Source organism: Anomaloglossus baeobatrachus, chromosome 2 (genome assembly GCF_048569485.1).
Source record: "Anomaloglossus baeobatrachus isolate aAnoBae1 chromosome 2, aAnoBae1.hap1, whole genome shotgun sequence".
NCBI classification, from domain to species: Eukaryota; Metazoa; Chordata; class Amphibia; order Anura; family Aromobatidae; genus Anomaloglossus; species Anomaloglossus baeobatrachus.
In genome coordinates this window covers 669004242-669024405 of record NC_134354.1, presented here as the reverse complement: position 1 = coordinate 669024405, position 20164 = coordinate 669004242, and the positions used below count along the sequence as shown (strand labels likewise).

At 52.2% G+C, this 20164-nt stretch overlaps 1 protein-coding gene across 3 annotated transcripts in view; it reads left to right on the top strand.

Moving 5' to 3' along the window:
• AVIL (advillin) overlaps window positions 1-20164 on the top strand; it is a 138578-nt gene that overhangs the window by 60877 nt on the left and 57537 nt on the right. For all 3 annotated transcript variants that reach the window (XM_075337113.1, XM_075337111.1, XM_075337110.1), the window contains exon 5: window positions 19715-19823. In XM_075337113.1, the coding sequence (XP_075193228.1) occupies window positions 19715-19823 (109 nt within the window). The remainder of the gene's footprint in view (window positions 1-19714; window positions 19824-20164) is intronic.

Here is a 20164-nt window from a genome sequence, read left to right as displayed (position 1 = left end):
GCTGAAAGTCTCAGTGTGTAAAGGGGCTATTAGAGCATCACATTGATTATGTGTACCTAGCTAGCTTTAACTAAGGGTACCTTCACACTTTAGCGATGCAGCAGCGATCCGACCAGCGATCTGACCTGGTCAGGATCGCTGCTGCATCGCTACATGGTCGCTGGTGAGCTGTCAAACAGGCAGATCTCACCAGCGACCAGTGACCAGCCCCCAGCCAGCAGCGACGTGCAAGCGACGTGCAAGCGACGCTGCGCTTGCACGGAGCCGGCATCTGGAAGCTGCGGACACTGGTAACTAAGGTAAACATCGGGTATGGTTACCCGATGTTTACATTAGTTACCAGCGCACACCGCTTAGCTTTGCTCTCCTAGCTACAGGACACATCGGGTTAATTAAGCCGATGTGTAATGCAGCTACATGTGCAGAGAGCAGGGAGCCGCGCACACTGCTTAGCGCTGGCTCCTTGCTCTCCTAGCTACAGTACACATCGGGTTAATTAACCCGATGTGTAATGCAGCTACATGTGCAGAGAGCCGGAGCCGGCTGCACAGGCAGCGTGAGAGCTGCGGAGGCTGGTAACTAAGGTAAATATCGGGTAACCACCTTGGTTACCCGATGTTTATCTTGGTTACAGCTTACCGCAGCTGCCAGACGCCGGCTCCTGCTCCCTGCTCGCTTCATTTCGTCGCTCTCTCGCTGTCACACACAGCGATCTGTGTGTCACAGTGGGAGAGCGCCTTTGAAGAAAACGAACCAGGGCTGTGTGTAACGAGCAGCGATCTCGCAGCAGGGGCCAGATCGCTGCTCAGTGTCACATACCGCGAGATCGCTAATGAGGTCACTGATGCGTCACAAAAAACGTGACTCGGCAGCGATCTCGGCAGCGAGCTCGCTGTGTGTGAAGCACCCCTTAGGATCCTACAATTGGTGTTTGACTGTGGGACAGAAGACCCAACAAACACAGGTGATTACAGATTAAACACTGATTGTCCTGGGTAAAGGAAGCTACAGCATTGCACACAGAATCTGAAAGCCTAGAGAAGCTTGTTAAACAACTGGTTTAGCAGCAACAGTAATGCGGGCTTCACACGAGACGATCTGTCGTGCAATGCATTGTCGGGGTCACACTTTTCGTGACGCACATCCGGCATCGTTCACGACGTCGTCTTGTGTGACACCTCCGAGCGACGCAGTATCGCTCACAAATCATGAGTCGTGTACTCGTCGCTTAGTTTTAAAAAATTGTTTAATTAAAATGGCGCCAGTCATCGTACCCGGGGCAGCACACATTGCTCCGTGTGATACCCCGGGAACGATGAACACAGCTTACCTGTGTCCCGCGGCTCCCGGCGGCTATGCGGAAGGAAGGAGGTGGGCGGGATGTTTACGTCCCGCTCATCTCCGCCCCTCCGCTTCTATTGGCCGGCGGCTGTTAGACATCGCTGTGACGCCGGACGTCCCTCCCCCTTCAGGAAGAGTATGTTCGCCGCCCACAGCGAGGTCGCTCAGCAGGTAAGTATGTGACTCGCCCACCCCAGGGCTAGGGGACACCCGGTGCCGGGCCGGACTAGTCCGGTGGTAGTCAGTGGTGGCTGGGCCCGGCTCCGTGGCCCTGGTGGGTGTCAGTTGAATATGTGGCTGATGAGTTGAAGTTAATGTTCGTGACGCCACCTGTGGTATGCGGCTATTAAGCCGCCGCTGCTATGGGAGAACTCCGGGGTGATGTTATGGCAGCTATGATGTTACTGCTCCCCACAGGTGGAGCGATGCCCCGGGATACAGTTGGTGCCCGTGAAAGTCTATGGTGTTGTGTGGCTAACACGGTGCAGGGCCGACAGGCGAGGAAAGAACCAGGCACAAACAACAGTCTCTTTACCTTCTCCTCTTTTACTCTGGGAACAGTCCAGTCCTAGGAGACCGTTACAGGTGGTGATGGGGATCCGGTCGGCCTGGAAGTACTTGGGATGATCTTTCTGGCCAGCTGAGTATGAGGCCTACTCCTGTACTTTGCTTTGTGATGATAGGACCCTGCTTCTCTGAATCCAGCAATGGCCCTCTTTGCTGCTGGGACCGATGGCACGTCCCTTCTTTCTGTAGGTGGCTGCGCAGACCCTCTCTCTGGTGCTTCTCCGCTGGAGTCCACACCGGGCCCTGATGCTGCAGCTGTACCTTGGATGTTTCTGGGCCAGGGGCTTGCAGCTCTCCTGCCCTTCGGACTCGGCTACCAGGGGCGGATTTTATACCCTGGCAACCACAGACTCCGATGTCTGAGTCTCTCTGCTGCCTCTCAGCTATTCCTGCTTCTCTGGGCCAAGCTGCTCCAGCTCTAGGCCCCAGATTCACAGGACAGCTCACTCTGCGTCTGTTCACTTCCACTACTCCCTACAGACTGGCTGCACTTCCTCCCTCTGGTCAGGTAGAGGAAGGCTCCCTGGAATTCCAGGTTCAGAGCTCCCCCTGCTGGCCGGAGGGAGAACTGTGTTGGGTGTTAAACCTGCTGGCCAATGGATCTCCCAATTACCTCCAGGCTCAGCATTAACCCTTTGGGAGGGCAATGCTGCTGTGGCGACCAGGTCCTAGGGCGCCACACTCCCCCTTAGTTAAATTCAGTACTCCCGGACTGTGGAAACAAAACATAACATGTCATACATTTCATCCCAATATGGGAGGCACATTATTTTTAACGTTACAACTTCAGACAGTACTATAAGAGTCCAGTGTGGCTCCCTGCCGGGTGTCCATTACACTGCTCCATGGGGGACCCGCCGCGATCAAACCCCCAACGTAGGCTCTGGGCGTGCGTCAGAGCATTGATGACCCCACTCTATGCACGCCGGACGGGTTTTTCTTCAGGGGTGTTGAGCACACTGGTGCTAACTATAAACAATTTAGGTGTTGGCCACCCATAGTCCAGTGGCCCAATTGTCCATTTTCGCAATCACAAAAAAAAAAACATTTTGTACACGACATTACAGACTTTTCACATAACTATTTACATTCTAATAAATACTCTTTCTTTATATAGTTGATTCCCTATACCTTAGAGGGGGTTGTCCCCGAGTGCTGCGTTGAGACCTGCGTAGCTCTGGTGTTTGTCCCTGACTACTTAGTGTGTCTCCTATCTCAGCACTACCGGTAGGCCTAACCCCAATAGGTATGCATGATGATTGCCTATGTGGTCTAGGAGTCGCCAAGGGTATGACAGGTTCACCACTGACAGGGGGTTGATCCTCCTGTTCCACTGCTGGCGTGTCACCGCGTGTCGGGGCGGACGGTTCTTTGGGTGGATCCGGAACCTGTTCTGTTTCTGGCTCGACCAACTGTGGGAACGTCAGGACCGGTACCACTACGGCACCATTTATGCGGGTCCAAGTCTTGGGGAATTTGCCGAGGATCGTTTGTATCATCTCTTCCCCTTCTTCTCGAACTTCCTCCACTTCCCTTTGAACTTTGCACCGCTCAGGGCACGTCTTCAGGCGGTCTCTGGATATTGCTTGACAAGTCTTGCCTTCGTCCTTGCTTATGAGGCACACCTTACTGTTGTCAAAGTTGGAGGGGATAATGGTGTAGGGCTCGTTCTCCCACTGATCATCCAATTTATGCGTCCTCCGCTTCTTCTTGAGGACTTGTTCTCCAGGTGCTAAGGGAGTTGCTGGGGCCGTTTGATTGTACTGCTGCTCTTGTCTTGTTCTGGCTTGAGACAGGCTCCTCTCTACGCATTCCTGGACCTTACGGTACTGCTGCTGCCGTTCTGTATCCCAATCCTCTATTTCTTGAACCGCCTCAGGCGACACAGTCCCCATCTCAAAGTCTACAGGCAACCTGCCAGGTCTGGCTCGCATCAGGTAAGCGGGGCTGCAGTTGGTCGAATTTACTGGGATATGGTTGTACAGGTCGACCAGATCTGGCAGCTTCTCTGGCCATTGGTTCCTTTCTTCCAGAGGTAGAGTCTTCAGCATATCAATAACCACATGGTTCATTTTCTCGCACAGTCCATTGGTTTGGGGGTGGTACGGTGTTGTTCTGATTTTCTTACAACCGTACATGTTACAAAACTCTTGGAACACCTCCGCCTCGAACGCAGGGCCTTGATCGGTCAGTACCCTTTCCGGATAACCGTGAGGCCGGCAAAAGGATGCCTGGAACGCTTTAGCTGCTGTTCTGGCTGTCTGGTCCTTCACAGGCACTACTACCAGGAAACGAGAGTAATGGTCCACAATTGTGAGGGCGTACACATAGCCTGACCGGCTTGGTGTTAACTTCACGTGGTCCAGGGCCACCAACTCCAGGGGCTGCTTCGTAACAATTGGCTGTAGGGGAGACCTTTGGCTGGCATCATCCTTCCGCCTCAGGTTACACGGGCCACAGTCTCGGCACCACTTCTCGATCACCTTTCTCATGTGCACCCAATAGAACCGATCACGGAGTAGGGCCTCCAACTTCTTCCACCCAAAGTGGCCTGCGTTATCATGATAAGCTGCTAGGACCATTGGAGCATCCCTCTGCGGAACCACGATCTGCCAGACAAGTTCATTTGTTCGCCAGTTGACGTGTCTCTTGCAGAGCTTGCCTTGGTAGGTGAACAGTCGTCCCCTCTCTTTCCACAACTGCTGGGCTTCTTCTGGAGCATCTGGACCAAGATGAGTCTCAGCTTGTGCTAGCTTTTCTTTGACCAATCGCACCGCCGGGTCACCGTTCTGTGTCTCTTCCCAATTATGGTGGAGTAATGGGTTAACCGGGACCTCGTGTTGGCTCGAGCGCTTCACTCCCACAGCATGCTCACACTGGGAAACGCCCTGATGATGGAAAGCCGGTAACTCTATCTCTTCGAGTTCATCCAGGTCTTCTCCAGATTCGGGTAAGTGAGGCATTCTGGACAGCGCATCAGCATTGTTATTCTTCTTGCCAGCCCGGTACTTGATGGTAAAGTCAAAGTTAGACAGCCGGGCCATCCATCGCTGTTCCAACGCCCCTAACTTGGCTGTTGCCAGGTGTGTCAACGGATTGTTGTCCGTGAAGATGGTGAACTTGGCCGACGCCAGATAGTGTTTGAAGCGTTCAGTCACTGCCCAAACAATAGCGAGGAACTCCAGCTTGAAGGAACTGTAATTTTCTGGATTCCTTTCTGTGGGCCGAAGCTTCCTACTGGCGTACGCTATCACCTTCTCCCTGCCTCCCTGCACCTGGGACAAAACGGCTCCCAGGCCCACGTTGCTGGCGTCTGTATACAGTACAAACGGCTGGCTGTAGTCAGGGTAGGCCAGAATTTCTTCTCCCGTGAGAGCCCCTTTCAGCTGGACAAAGGAGGTTTCTAGTTGGCTGCTCCATTCAAATGGAGGGCTCTGCTTCTTAGCCTGCTTTGGCTGGCCCACCAGGAGATCTTGAAGGGGCGCTGCTATCTTGGTGAAACCATCAATGAACCTTCGGTAGTAGCCCACCAGCCCAAGGAACTGCCGCACCTCCTTTACCGTGGTGGGTCTTGGCCAGTCCTTGATTACGGTGACTTTCTCCGGATCAGGTGCCACACCTTCTGCGCTGACCACATGACCCAGGTACTGTACCTTTGGCTTCAAGAGGTGACATTTGGACGGCTTGATCTTCAGGCCATATTTTGACAAAGACTCGAACACTTCTGCTAAGTGCTTCAGGTGGTCTTCATAAGTCTTGGAGTAGACTATGACGTCATCCAGGTACAACAGCACGGTTTCGAAGTTGTGGTGGCCCAAGCAGCACTCCATCAACCGTTGGAATGTCCCTGGGGCGTTGCAGAGCCCGAATGGCATGCAGTTGAACTCGCAGAGGCCCATCGGCGTCGTGAATGCAGTCTTCTCCTTGTCCGCCTCTGCCACGGGAACCTGCCAATACCCACTGGTGAGATCCAAGGTGGAGAAATAGTTAGCTGACTTTAAGGCTGTTAGTGACTCCTCTATTCTGGGTAGGGGATAAGCATCTTTATGTGTAATGCGGTTAATTTGCCTGTAATCTACACACATTCTCATTGTACCATCCTTTTTCTTTACGAGCACTAGTGGAGCTGCCCAGGGGCTACAACTATCTCTGATAACCCCAGCCTCCTTCATTTCCCGTAACATTTCTTTGGCACACTGATACTGTGCGGGGGGTACAGGGCGGTATCTCTCTTTAACGGGAGGATGATCACCCGTGGGGATTTGATGTTTAACCCCTTTCACCTGCCCAAAATCTAGGGGGTGTTTGCTGAAGACCCGCTCGTACTCCTGTACCACCCGGTAAACCCCATTCTTTTGGTGTGAGGGGGTGGAGTCGGTGCCCACATGTAAGTTTTGGCACCAGTCTTCCAGCTGCCCCTTGGAGCCCTTGTCTTCCGCCTGGTCGGACGGGATCAAGGGTTCCACTGCTTTGATGGTGTTGTTGCTGACAGTGTACAGTTTTGCTACAGTGGCGTACCGGGGCAATTTGGCTTCCTCCTCCCCACAATTCAGGACACGGATGGGCACTCTCCCCTTGCGGACGTCTGCTACCCCTCTGGCTATCAGGACTCCAGGCCTACTGTCTGAATACACCGGTTCTACCAAGGCATGGTAATCCTGACCCTTGAGGCCTATTGCTGCCCGACACCATATCAACATTTCACTTCTTGGGGGTATTGCAATGGGTAGGGGGTCACTTACCCTCACACTGCCAATTTCTCCTCCGGCCAGCTCCACCTGCTGCCTCCTCATCAGGGCTCTGATCTCCCTCTGTAGGGCACGCTGCTGCCCGGAGCTGGCAGTTTCAGACGCCTGCTGCAACAAAATTATCACTTCGGCAATACAATTTTCTATCACATTTGTACCAATGGTTACCAGCGGGTCAGATTCTTTGCGATCAATATCTACAATTATCATCCCCTGACATGGCAATTCCACCCGCCCCACTTTAATGGTTACTTCTTTATACCCAATTTGAGGTAAGGGCTGACCATTACTGGCCACAATTGTTAAATCATCATCTGGGCCATGGTCAATGTCTGAATCAGCCCAATATCTTTTGTACAGTTTATAGGGGATGGTCGTTACCTGGGACCCAGTATCCAGGAGGGCATTCAAAGGGATCCCATCCAGCACAATAGGAAGGACCGGTCGTCCTCCCACATACTTGCTGCGGCTGGGGGTTGAGCCGGGCTTCCTTACACCTGGGGGTCGGCTCCTGGCCCCAGGCTCGGCCCATTTAAAGGACAGTATCGTGCAATGTGGCCCACCTGGCTGCAGCGGCGGCAGATCGGTTGTCCCGTTGAATCATACCGGTCTGTGTCTCTGCCTCGGGTCGGCGGAACCCTCCTCTGTCGCATCCATGGGACGTCATCTGGGCTGGAGGCCAACTCGATTTTTGCAGGCGATGGGGTCACTTGTAGGGACTGCACGATCTTGGCAAGGGCAGCTACAGTCTTGGTCAGCTCCTGGAACTGCTGTCTGAGCTCTGCAGTGGGATCCTTATCCAGGGACTGCGCCTCAGCCCCTGCAGTGGCTCGTGTTGCAGGCACCACCCCGGGGTACGTGATAGCAAGAGGCCGGAGGGGCACTGGGTCATTCGGTGTAGATTCTCTCAGTACCCGGATGGCCTGGTCCTTAAACTTTGCAAAGTCCAGAGCAGGGTTCTGCAGGACCATGATACGCAGCTGGGTCCTGTGGGCATCTGACAGGAGCCCCTCTATGAACTGCTCAGTTAGGAGTTTGTGTTCTTCACGTACACTCTCTGGGTCCACTTGTTTAACCGCTTTCAGGGCCTCCTGCAGGTTTAAGGCATAGTCCCTTATGCTGTCTGTGGGCCGCTGCTTGCACCCAAAGAATCTCATCTTTATCTCTGCTGCGGTGCGGGTGTCAAAAGTACTCTTTAGCTTGGCCAGTATCTGGGTTACTGTCCCTTTATCTGTATCAGGCCAGGACTTCACTTCACGCTGGGCTGCGCCGGCTAGCTGTCCCATTAATATGCCCACCTTCTGGCTCTCAGTCAGCGGATACACCCGGAATAAGCTGTGCAGGCTTTCTCTGAAGTCGCTCAAGGTATGGGACTCCCCGGAATACTGCGGCAGCCATTCTGCGCCCGGTATGTACGGCATGGTGATCGGCATTACCGGCGCTACAGCGGGGGATGGGGCGACGGCGACAGGGATCGCTTCGGCGGGCGCTGCGGCGTCTCGGGCTATGGCAGCCACCTGCCCTCCCTCTGCGTCGGACATCTTCCTCCCCCTTAGTGAACCTTACCAGGCTCCGTTCACTTTTCAAATTTCCTTCCGGGTCGCGCGGGGTTAACAGCGCTCTGCTCTGATGGCGCGCTCCCTTCGCGCTCTTTGTCAGGCACGCCCCCCTTCTTCCTGCGCTCAGTGAGGATAATGGCGGCGGCAGTTTTCAAACAGTGAAACACGCAGTAATACAGTCTTTAAAGTGCAATTATTCAGGCGCACAGTACCCGGTGGAACCGGGCACGAAATCCTGTTCGTGACGCCAAATGTTGACTCGCCCACCCCAGGGCTAGGGGACACCCGGTGCCGGGCCGGACTAGTCCGGTGGTAGTCAGTGGTGGCTGGGCCCGGCTCCGTGGCCCTGGTGGGTGTCAGTTGAATATGTGGCTGATGAGTTGAAGTTAATGTTCGTGACGCCACCTGTGGTATGCGGCTATTAAGCCGCCGCTGCTATGGGAGAACTCCGGGGTGATGTTATGGCAGCTATGATGTTACTGCTCCCCACAGGTGGAGCGATGCCCCGGGATACAGTTGGTGCCCGTGAAAGTCTATGGTGTTGTGTGGCTAACACGGTGCAGGGCCGACAGGCGAGGAAAGAACCAGGCACAAACAACAGTCTCTTTACCTTCTCCTCTTTTACTCTGGGAACAGTCCAGTCCTAGGAGACCGTTACAGGTGGTGATGGGGATCCGGTCGGCCTGGAAGTACTTGGGATGATCTTTCTGGCCAGCTGAGTATGAGGCCTACTCCTGTACTTTGCTTTGTGATGATAGGACCCTGCTTCTCTGAATCCAGCAATGGCCCTCTTTGCTGCTGGGACCGATGGCACGTCCCTTCTTTCTGTAGGTGGCTGCGCAGACCCTCTCTCTGGTGCTTCTCCGCTGGAGTCCACACCGGGCCCTGATGCTGCAGCTGTACCTTGGATGTTTCTGGGCCAGGGGCTTGCAGCTCTCCTGCCCTTCGGACTCGGCTACCAGGGGCGGATTTTATACCCTGGCAACCACAGACTCCGATGTCTGAGTCTCTCTGCTGCCTCTCAGCTATTCCTGCTTCTCTGGGCCAAGCTGCTCCAGCTCTAGGCCCCAGATTCACAGGACAGCTCACTCTGCGTCTGTTCACTTCCACTACTCCCTACAGACTGGCTGCACTTCCTCCCTCTGGTCAGGTAGAGGAAGGCTCCCTGGAATTCCAGGTTCAGAGCTCCCCCTGCTGGCCGGAGGGAGAACTGTGTTGGGTGTTAAACCTGCTGGCCAATGGATCTCCCAATTACCTCCAGGCTCAGCATTAACCCTTTGGGAGGGCAATGCTGCTGTGGCGACCAGGTCCTAGGGCGCCACATATGTGTGATGGGGGCTTCACGACTTTGTGCGACACGGGCAGCGATTTGCCCGTGACGCACATTTGACGGGGGCGGGTACGATCGATCGTGAAATCGCACGATCGGTCGACTCGTGTAAAGCCCGCATAACAATGGCAGCAAGAGCAGCAGACCCAACAAGAAACTAACAAATTCCTGGCGCAGCAGTATCAACAGTAGTTACAGCAGCAGCAATATTAGAAGCAGTTACAGTAGCATCAGCAGTAGAGGGCTCTCTTGGCAGAAACTGTCCAGGACAGGGAGATGGCACCTCTTGCCAGCCAAAGGGAGGGTACTCATATGAGGCGAACAGTACAGGAAGCCTTGCAGAAAATTACACTGGATGACAATGTCAAGGCTTTTCTGACTGTCTTTGAGAGGGTGGCAAACAGGGAGAAACTGCTCACAGCACAATTGGCAGAGGTCCTAGCTCCATACCTTACTGTGGAGCTAAAGAAAGTCTACTATAACCTTGCTCTACCAAGAAGTACAACAAGCGGAAAGCGGAGATTATGGTACTGTATGCTACAGTTTGGCATACTCCTGGCAGTTAGAGCATGGCAGATGTGGCTCTGGAGCTGCCAAAATGACAATCCTCCTCGGTCCCAGATGTTAGACCTGTCACATCTGGTGCAAAAATGGCCTGAGACCTCCTCTCCGGAAAAAATGGCAAAGAGAGTTGTAGTGGACCAAATTCTCCAAGCACTACTGAAAACTGTGCAAAGCCGAGCTGCACAGGGAAAGCCCCAGAATGCAATTGACCTTGTGAGCCTCATGGAAAGATACTTGACTGTGGAGAACTCCCTGAGCAATCAAGGGTGCTGAAGTCACACTTTAGGCATATGCAAAAGAAGGCACACAAAGACCCAACTTTTTTGGCACATCCTGCATGCAGTGCTATTCTGTATCTTGGTGAGGGAGCTCAGCAGTGCCGTTTTGCACCCTGGTAAGGGCCACACTCCCGCATGTGCTAGTTCCTGAGAATCAGTTGTAGGTAAGATGCACCCATGGCGAAGGAAAGAACTATCCTAGATCCTAGGTCAACATTCGCACAGACTGTGGTTCACAAATTCACTTTAAAAATTAACATTTGGCTTGTCTTCATTGGGGAAATAGGAGAAAGCCGCTGTTGGAAACGTCTGGCAGATGCTTATCTCTAAAGAAAAAAAGGATTTAACCCCTTAAGGACGAAGTCAATTTTGTACTTAATTACCAGGCCAATTTTTGCAATTCTGACCAGTATCACTTTCTCAGGTTATAACTCTAGAACACTTTAACGGATCCCGGTGATTCTGCTATTGTTTTTTTTGTGACGTATTCTAGTTCAGGATAGTTATAAACTTAAAACGATTTTTTTTCTTTTCTTTGTGAAAAAAACGGGAATTTGATGAAAATTTGGAAAATTTTGCAATTTTCAAACTTTTCATCTTTATGCCCTTAAACCACAAAGTTATATCAGACAAAACAGTTAATAAATTACATTTACCACTTGTTTACTTTCCATCAGCGCAATTTTTTAAACAAAATTTTTGGGGGTTAGGAAGTGAGAAGGGTTCAAAGTTCATCAGCAATTTCCCATTTTGTCAACAAAATTTACAAAACTATTTTTTTAGGGACCACATCATATGTAAAGTTACTTTGAGCAGTCTAGGTGACAGAAAATACCCAAAACTAACATCATTATAAAAACTGCACCAAGAAGTGTATTAACCCTTCAGATGCTTCACAGGAGCTAAACCAATGTGGAATTAAATAAAAACATAAATTTTCACTTTACGTAAAAATATTCCTCTAGCCCCAATTTATTCACTTTCAGAAGTAATAATGTGCTGCCCTGGAAAAACCAGGGTGTCACAGAGGTCTGCATCCATCTTTTTGGTGCAGATCTCACTCTCCCTTGGGGAGTTTCCCACACAGATACACACCAGCCAATCAGGCCCTACTCACCCCCTCCCCAGGAAAATGGGAGGGACCGAGAGGAGCTTAGGAAGGGCAGAGCAGAGTTTGAGCTGTAGTCAGTCTGCAGGAGGAGAAAAGTCTGGAAGCAGCTCCTGTGTGGAGCTAGGAAAAGTAGCAGTAAGGGCCTCAGGAATAGGCCAGCCGCTTGTGGGACCCGAAGTGGACCGGGAGAGGGTAGTGGCCCCCCGGTGCCGACTGTCGGGACCCAGTCCGGATCTGTGTACGAAGCAGACACAGACCTCAGGCAGGAGAAGAGCACCTGAATTACACACACGGGTGTGGGACCCGTCCTCACAGCATCCGTGGGCACCAGTTACCAGCAACTTGGTTAATTCCTGGACTCGTGTCAGTTATTGCTTTATACTGTGAGTACTCCTGCACCACCTGGTCCAAGCCGTGGACTGAACCCGTCACTCCCCAATCCATTACACCGGGGTCCGGGACATCAACACCCTACCCGTGGAGAGAAAATCACCACCTTGCTGCCCATCACCATCCCCGAGATCCTTTGACCGGTAGCGGCGGTGCTCCATTACCTCACCGCACACCACGGGTGGCGTCATGGATCACAGACTTACGAATTCCCCTGTACATAATCCCCCTTTTTGGTTGTGGAGCCTGGGATCACAGACCGTGTCACGCCACCGTGATACCTACAGACGTGACCCCTTGGCCCGGATCTGAGTACCCCCTATCCCTGGGCAATACAACTTCTGGCATCACAAACAGGATACTTACCCATCCACTTACCTGGAGGAAGTGCGCCTTATTCTGGACTGTCAGTGGTGCTCCGCTGCAAAATTTTTAGAGGTCGCCATTTTGCCACCATCTTTTGGCGCGAAAAACGACAGCCCAGCGTCTTCTTCCCCGAGAAAGGGCGCGATGCTGTAGCCCCGCTCCCTTGGAACACGGCCGGAAGGAGGATCCTGAGGCCGAAAGAGAGACTAACCAGCGGCATGAAGGAGTGCTGGCAAAAGACCAAGGGGGGGGGGGCGGGCGAAGAAGCTGCAGCATGTAACCAGAGCTGTAAAGTGCAGGGACGCCAGGACTCTGCAAAATTCCGTTCCTGGACACAAAAGTGGCAAGATGTCACACCAGGCTGCAACCCCGATGACATCATCCCCAGCCCCGGCAGTCCGCCCAGCCGTAACAGTGATGACGTCGGCTCCGGCAGTCCGCCTGGCCGCAGCGGTGATGACGTCGGCTCCGGCAGTCCGCCCGGCCGCAACAGTGATGATGTCAGCCCCGGCAGTCCGCCTGGCCCAGCAGAAGTGACACCCAACCGGAGGTCTGCCCCAGATGCAGCGCCAGCCGCTCCCAGGTACCCCATCCCGGCTGTGGAACAGCGGGAGTGCACCTGCAGAGAGGAGGAGCAGGCCACTGAGCGATGGGGCCCTCGGCAGTTAGCGAGGCTGGTTGTAGCCAGCGCCGAGGGCATCCGAGTGGGCCTGGCTCCTGAGCAGGAGGCAGAGCACGGAACCCGTACCCCGTACTGGGAGTGGCGGCAGCAGCAGCAGCGGTAGCGGAACGTGGAAGGCTACCCACAAGTTGACAGTTTAAAGGTTTTAAGTTAAAAGTGACTGCCTATCACCTTTGTTGAACCTCCCCACGTTCCCCGGGAGAGGCCATCCGGAATCCCAGGTGGAAGGTGGTAGAGGCCCGTCGTTCTTGTTGAACCCCTCTGGTGGGAACCAGATGGGGCCATAAGGGTCGTGAATAGTGTGTGACATGTCGGTGTCACTGGGGACCCTAGGTGGAGGACGATGGGCAGTTAACTGTTTTGGTAGCGAAACACGGCTACCCCTTTTGCCCTGTTATGCCCCACCAGGACTAAAGCACAACATGGAGTGGACTGTATGAGGAGAGGCCTGTGATGAAAGTAGCCGAGGTCCAGTCACCATGAGGACCGGTGACCTGTTTGTTGCTGTGGACTGGTGGGAGGTGGGCTGTGGGCGCCGTAACGTTAACACTTTACAGTTTGAGCAAATGTACCTCCCGATGTGGGAAGATGCATGTTTGTAATGTTTAACTTTTCTTTTTCCCGTTAAATAATAAATGCTGGTAGCTGGACAGCTTGCGGATGGTCTGTATTTAACCAAGGGGGTGTGTGCCGCCCTGGCAAAACCAGGGTGTCACAGAGGTCTGCATCCATCTTTTTGGTGCAGATCTCACTCTCCCTTGGGGAGTTTCCCATACAGATACACACCAGCCAATCAGGCCCTACTCACCCCCTCCCCAGGAAAATGGGAGGGGGCGAGAGGAGCTTAGGACGGGCAGAGCAGAGTTTGAGCTGTAGTCAGTCTGCAGGAGGAGAGAAGTCTTGAAGCAGCTCCTGTGTGGAGCTAGGAAAAGTGGCAGTAAGGGCCTCAGGAATAGGCCAGCCGCTTGTGGGACCCGAAGTGGACCGGGAGAGGGTAGTGGCCCCCCGGTTCGACTGTCGGGACCCAGTCCGGACCTGTGTACGAAGCAGACACAGACCTCAGGCAGGAGAAGAGCACCTGAAATACACCCACGGGTGTGGGACCCATCCTCACAGCATCCGTGGGCACCAGTTACCAGCAACTTGGTTAATTCCTGGACTCGTGTCAATTATTGCTTTATATTATGAGTACACCTGCACCCACCCGGTCCAAGCCGTGGACTGAACCCGTCACTCCCCAATCCACTACACCGAGGTCCCGGGACATCAACACCCTACCCGTGGAGGGAAAATCCTTGCTGCCCATCGCCATCACCGGGATCCTTTGACCGTCAGCGGTGGTGCTCCATTACCTCATCGCACACCACGGGTGGCGACACGGATCATAGACTTACAAATTCCCCTGTACATAATCCCCCTTTTTGGTTGTGGAGCCTGGGATCACAGACCGGGTAACACCACCGTGATACCTACAGAAGTGACCCCTTGGCCTGGATTTGACTACCCCTATCCCTGGGCGACACAATAACACAACAAAGTGAAAGCCAAAAGTTGCTACCCAGTTTTTTCTGAGTGCGCTGATACCCCACATGTGGTCAGAAACCTCTGTTTGGACAAATGGGAGGGCCCGGAACAGAAGGAGCAATATTTCAATTTTGGAACACAAATTTGGCGGAAAAAGATTGCGGGCACCATGTTGCATTTATAGGGCCCCTAAGGTACTTAAACAGTAGAAACCTCCCACAAGTGACCCCATTCTGGAAACTAGGCCCCTCAGGGATTTTATCCAGGGGTATGGTAAGCATTTTGAACCCACAGGTACTTCACAGAATTTGCTCTAGCACCAAATTTCTCACTTTTTCAAGAGGAAACACCAAAAAGTGGACCTCAGAATTTGTTATTCAATTTCTTTTGAGCGCAGGGATACCCCACATGTGGCCAAAAACTTCTGTTTGGACAAACGGTAGGGCTCGGAACAGAAGCAGTACCATTTGAATTTTGGAAAAGTTTAATTGCGAGCACCATGTGGCATTTGCCCCTGGGGTACCTATACAGCAGAAACTAGACCCCTCAATAATGTTATTCAGGGGTATTGTGAGCATTTTGAATCCACAGGTACTTCACAAAAATATATTGCTGTAGCACCAAATTTCTCACTTTTAAGCCTGCTTTACCCCTTACAATTAAGCATACGATATCGTATGCGATGTGACACGCCCCCATCGTATGTGCGACACGTTCAATTTGTTGACCGAGCCGCACAAACGATTAATTGCCGTCACACGTACTTACCCTTCCATACGACCTCGATGTGGGCGGCGAACATCCACTTCCTGGAGTGGGAGGGTCGTTCGGCGTCACCGCGGCAGCCGGCCAATAGAAGTGGAGGGGTGGAGATGAGTGGGATGTAAACATCCCGCCCACCTCCTTCCTTCCGCATTGCAGGCGGGACGCAGGTAAGATGTGTTCATCATTCCTGGGGTGTCACACACTGCGATGTGTGCTGCCTCGGGAACATTGAACAACCCAACGTGCAATTTTTAGCAAATGAACGACGTGTATGCGATGAACGGTTTTCGCACCTTTCAGTGTCATCTGAGACAGAAATCGGAGAAGGAGGATGAATGCGGCAGGCATACCACAAGTGCGGCAGCAATTTTAGATCATCGAGAGGGGTACGGGGACAGGAGATGGGGACTGGGGGTGGGGGAGGAGACCTTGGCCACATCAGGGGAACGGGGGATGAGATTTATCTCCCATCTGACATGTTTGATCATGCCAGATGAGAGATGAATAATTTTTTACCGGTGCTGCATTAACTTTCACATGGTCACTGTTATACAGTTTATAACGGCGATCATGTGACTGGGGACCGGAAAAAACTATCCAGATCGTGATCTCCAGGGTCTCAGCTACCCCCAGTAGCTGAACCCCCAGAGATTTTCTGACGCTGTGGCATGCTATACCTTTTTTACTGAGCGCTGTTAAAAAGCGGCGCAAAGGAATAAGTACCCTTTCCTGACACCGTTAAAAGGCATATTGTCGTTTAGGGGCTTCAAGAATGACCTTTATTTACATTTTTATTTCATAATTAAATAATACACATGAAAATCTGCTTATTTCACCTCTGGGACTGATCTTATATTTTCAAAATTCTCAATTTACAGGTAAAATCTGTATTCAATGAAGACAGTTTGTTACATTACTGCCATAGTGTCATGGATCAATTTGGTGACTTGATCTAGTGATTGGTTCCCTGTCTACTGTTCTATGGTCCTTTTGTTCTCGTCCTAATGCTGATGGTTTCTATTACCTTTATTTTATCTTTCCGGGCTTTATCCTCTTTAGATGTTTTCCATTGTCCTTTTTTGGTTTGTCGTATCAAAGTCTGGGTGGAATATACATATTCTCCCTTCACTAAATTTCCACGCTGGCTTTACTTGTAGGTGTATTATTGCTATGGAGTCCCTGCCCTTCAGCAAAGGGATGTTCTCTGCTAGGCAGACACCATTTGCATTTCTGCTGTGTTTGTTTGTCTGATTTTCCAAAACCTTTCCTCAGGTTGGATGGAGGTTCTTGTTTAATTTATTATTCTGCTTTTACCCACTTTTTGCACATGTTCTAAGTCTCCTCACCTTCCTTGAGCCCTTGTATACCACTTCCCCTCCCCTGGTTAGTGGCCTCCCCTATGGTTCCTCAGGAGGTACAAGAAACCCTTCAATGGCCTTTTAGGGAGCGAGGTCTGAAGTGGTGTTTTCAGTTGTGCGGCTAGCGATTGAGAAGCATTGCACCCAGATTTTCCCTTCTCCTCCTCTCTTTTACATAGGGGATAGCAGTTGCTTGTAAGATCCTATCTCAGTAATGTAACAATCTGTCTTCACTGAATACAGATTCTACCAGTGAATTGAAAATAATGAAAATGAAAGATTAATCCTGGAGGAAAAGGAAGCAGATTTATCTGATAGCATCTATATATATAATTGCCTTATTCTGTCTGTCTGTCTGTCTATCTGTCTGTCTATCTGTCTATCTGTCTGTCTGTCATGCTCCGAAATTGTGTCCTTACGGTGACACAAAGCTGATTGGCCGCTGGGCTCGCCATGGCCCCGCCCCCCCACACGGATTGGCCTCTCGCCCCGGCTCTCTGCAGGCCCCGCCCCCCTCACGCAATCCACGCTCGCTCTGGCCAACTGACACGGAGCCCCGATTCCCAGGTGAGTACACACACACACATCAGATCACACTCACTCTCACACACACCTCACACATCACAACATGCTGGGATATCGCTTGCTTCTACACCGGCTCCGTCAGGATCCCAGCAGCGCCAGACATAACCTTGCGATGCTGGGATCTTCACGGAGGCCGTGAAAGCTGGTAACCATTATACACATCGGGTAACTAAGGTCCCTTAGTTACCCGATGTGTATCATAGTTAACAGTGTACAGCGGCTCACACTCACTCTCACACACACCTCACACACACATCACACACACATCACATCGCATCCACACATCAAGGTCCTGCAGCGCCGGAAAATACAGACACATAACAGCACACACACATAACAGCACACACATACACACACACAAATCAGATCACACTCACTCACACACACACATCACATCGCATCCACATACTCACAACATCCTGGGATATCGCTTGCTTCTCGGCCTCGATACTGTGCTGTTGTGATCTTCCAGGACCTGCCGGAGGATCACATGGCCAGAAGCATGTGATATCCCCGGATGTTGTGAGTATAAGCGCGTATGTGCGATATCGTCAGTGTCTGTGTGTGTGAGTGGATGCGATCGGGTGTGTGTGAGTGGATGCGATCGGGTGTGTGTGAGTGGATGCGATCGGGTGTGTGTGAGTGGATGCGATCGGGTGTGTGAGTGTCGGCAGAGGAGCACGGCGTGCTGGAGGAGGCTGGGAGCAGAGAGGCTGATCATGGGGAAGGCTGGGAGGAGAGAGGCTGATGGTGGGGGAGGCTGGGACGAGGGAGGCTGATGCTGGTGGAGGCTGATGCTTGGGGAGGCTGGGAGAGGGAGGCTGGGAGGAAGGAGGCTGGGAGGAGAGAGGCTGATCCTGGGGAAGGCTGGGAAGGGGAGGCTGATGCTGGGGGAGGCTGGAAGGAGAGAGGCTGGAAGGAGAGAGGCTGATGCATGGGGAGGCTGATGCTGGGGGAGGCTGGAAGGAGAGAGGCTAATGCTGGTGGAGGCTGATGCTTGGGGAGGCTGATGCTGGGGGAGACTGGGAGGGGAAGGCTGATGCTGAGGGAGGCTGGGAGGAAGGAGGCTGGGAGGAGAGAGGCTGATCCTGGGGAAGACTGGGAACGGGAGGCTGATGCTGAGGGAGGCTGGAAGGAGAGAGGCTGATGCTGGGGGAGGCTGGAAGGAGAGAGGCTGATGCTGGTGGAGGCTGATGCTTGGGGAGGCTGATGCTGGGGGAGACTGGGAGCGGAAGGCTGATGCTGAGGGAGGCTGGGAGAGGGAGGCTGGGAGGAAGGAGGCTGGGAGGAGAGAGGCTGATCCTGGGGAAGGCTGGGAAGAGGAGGCTGATGCTGGGGGAGGCTGGAAGGAGAGAGGCTGATGCTGGTGGAGGCTGATGCATGGGGAGGCTGATGCTGGGGGAGACTAGGAGCAGAAGGCTCATGCTGAGGGAGGCTGGGAGGAAGGAGGCTGGGAGGAGAGAGGCTGATCCTGGGGAAGGCTGGGAAGGGGAGGCTGATGCTGAGGGAAGCTGGAAGGAGAGAGGCTGATGCTGGGGGAGGCTGGAAGGAGAGAGGCTGAGGCTGGGAGGAGAGAGGCTGATGCTGGGGAAGGCTGATGCTGAGGGAGGCTGGGAGGGGAAAGCTGATGCTGGGGAAGGCTGGGAGGACGGAGGCTGGGAGGAGAGAGGCTGATCCTGGGAAGGCTGGGAGAGGGAGGCTGATGCTGGAGGAGGCTGGAAGGAGAGAGGCTGATGCTGGCGGAGGCTGATGCTGGGGAGGCTGGGAGAGGGAGGCTGATGCTGAGGGAGGCTGGGAGGAGGGAGGCTGGGAGAGGTAGGCTGAGAGAAGAGAGGCTGATGCACACACACACACACACACACACACACGCGCGCACTGCACAACACACCACACACACACACACACACTGGGAACCACAAACAACTGCCCTACACAGACACCCACACATACAGACAACGCTGCACACACAGACAACGCTGCACACACAAACACCGCGGCACACACAAATATACGCACATACCGCACAACACACACATTGCTCAAAACATACCTCCCCCCAAAACACACCACACACACACAAAACGCGCAACACACACACAACGCTACAGACACACAGCGCTCCACAAACAACGCAACACACGCAACACACATACAACACCGCTCTCACCCCCCGTCACACCCAGACAACACCCAGAACATGTACAGCGCCTACACAAACACTTGGTAACTACAGACAACAACATCTCTCTATATATATATATATATAACAAAAATCATACATGAACTACACAATACGTAAATTCTAGAATATCCGATGCGTAGAATCGGGCCACCTTCTAGTATATTATAAAGTTTCATCTGTCGGGGTAGAGTCAGAAGATCCCCACTCACTTTACATAGTAGGTTGTTCTTGCCAAAATTGGTTAGTTTGGGTAATATAATATAAATTATACCATCCTTTTGTGAACAATTGGAGTTACTTATTCGGTGCATTTGTTACCAATAATGTGTGCATGTACAATATTTTCCTTTTGTATCTCTCTTAGCTATAAGAAAGGAGGAGTAGCATCTGGGATGAAACATGTAGACACCAACACATATGATGTAAAGAGACTGCTTCATGTAAAAGGGAAAAGAAATGTCACTGCTACTGAGGTAAATATCCAATAACATAAAGCTTTTTATTGAAATAATGCCAATGTATTGCTTAACTACTCCCAAGGCATAGAAGTGGGTCTCTGCCATCCTTTTAAAATAACTACCTATTCCTTTAGTATCATCATCAGCAAACTTGTGAATTTATATTTGAGCACTGTATAGCACTTTTATCTGGGCATAGCATAATTTTAATATACCGATGTATATATTGTGGAGTGAAGATGTTCGCATCAAAGGAGGAATCAATAATTTCTCTCTCTTCACTGTAAGGGTGGCGTCACACGCTATGATATATCGGGCGATATGTTGTCGGGGTCACGGATTCCGTGACACACATC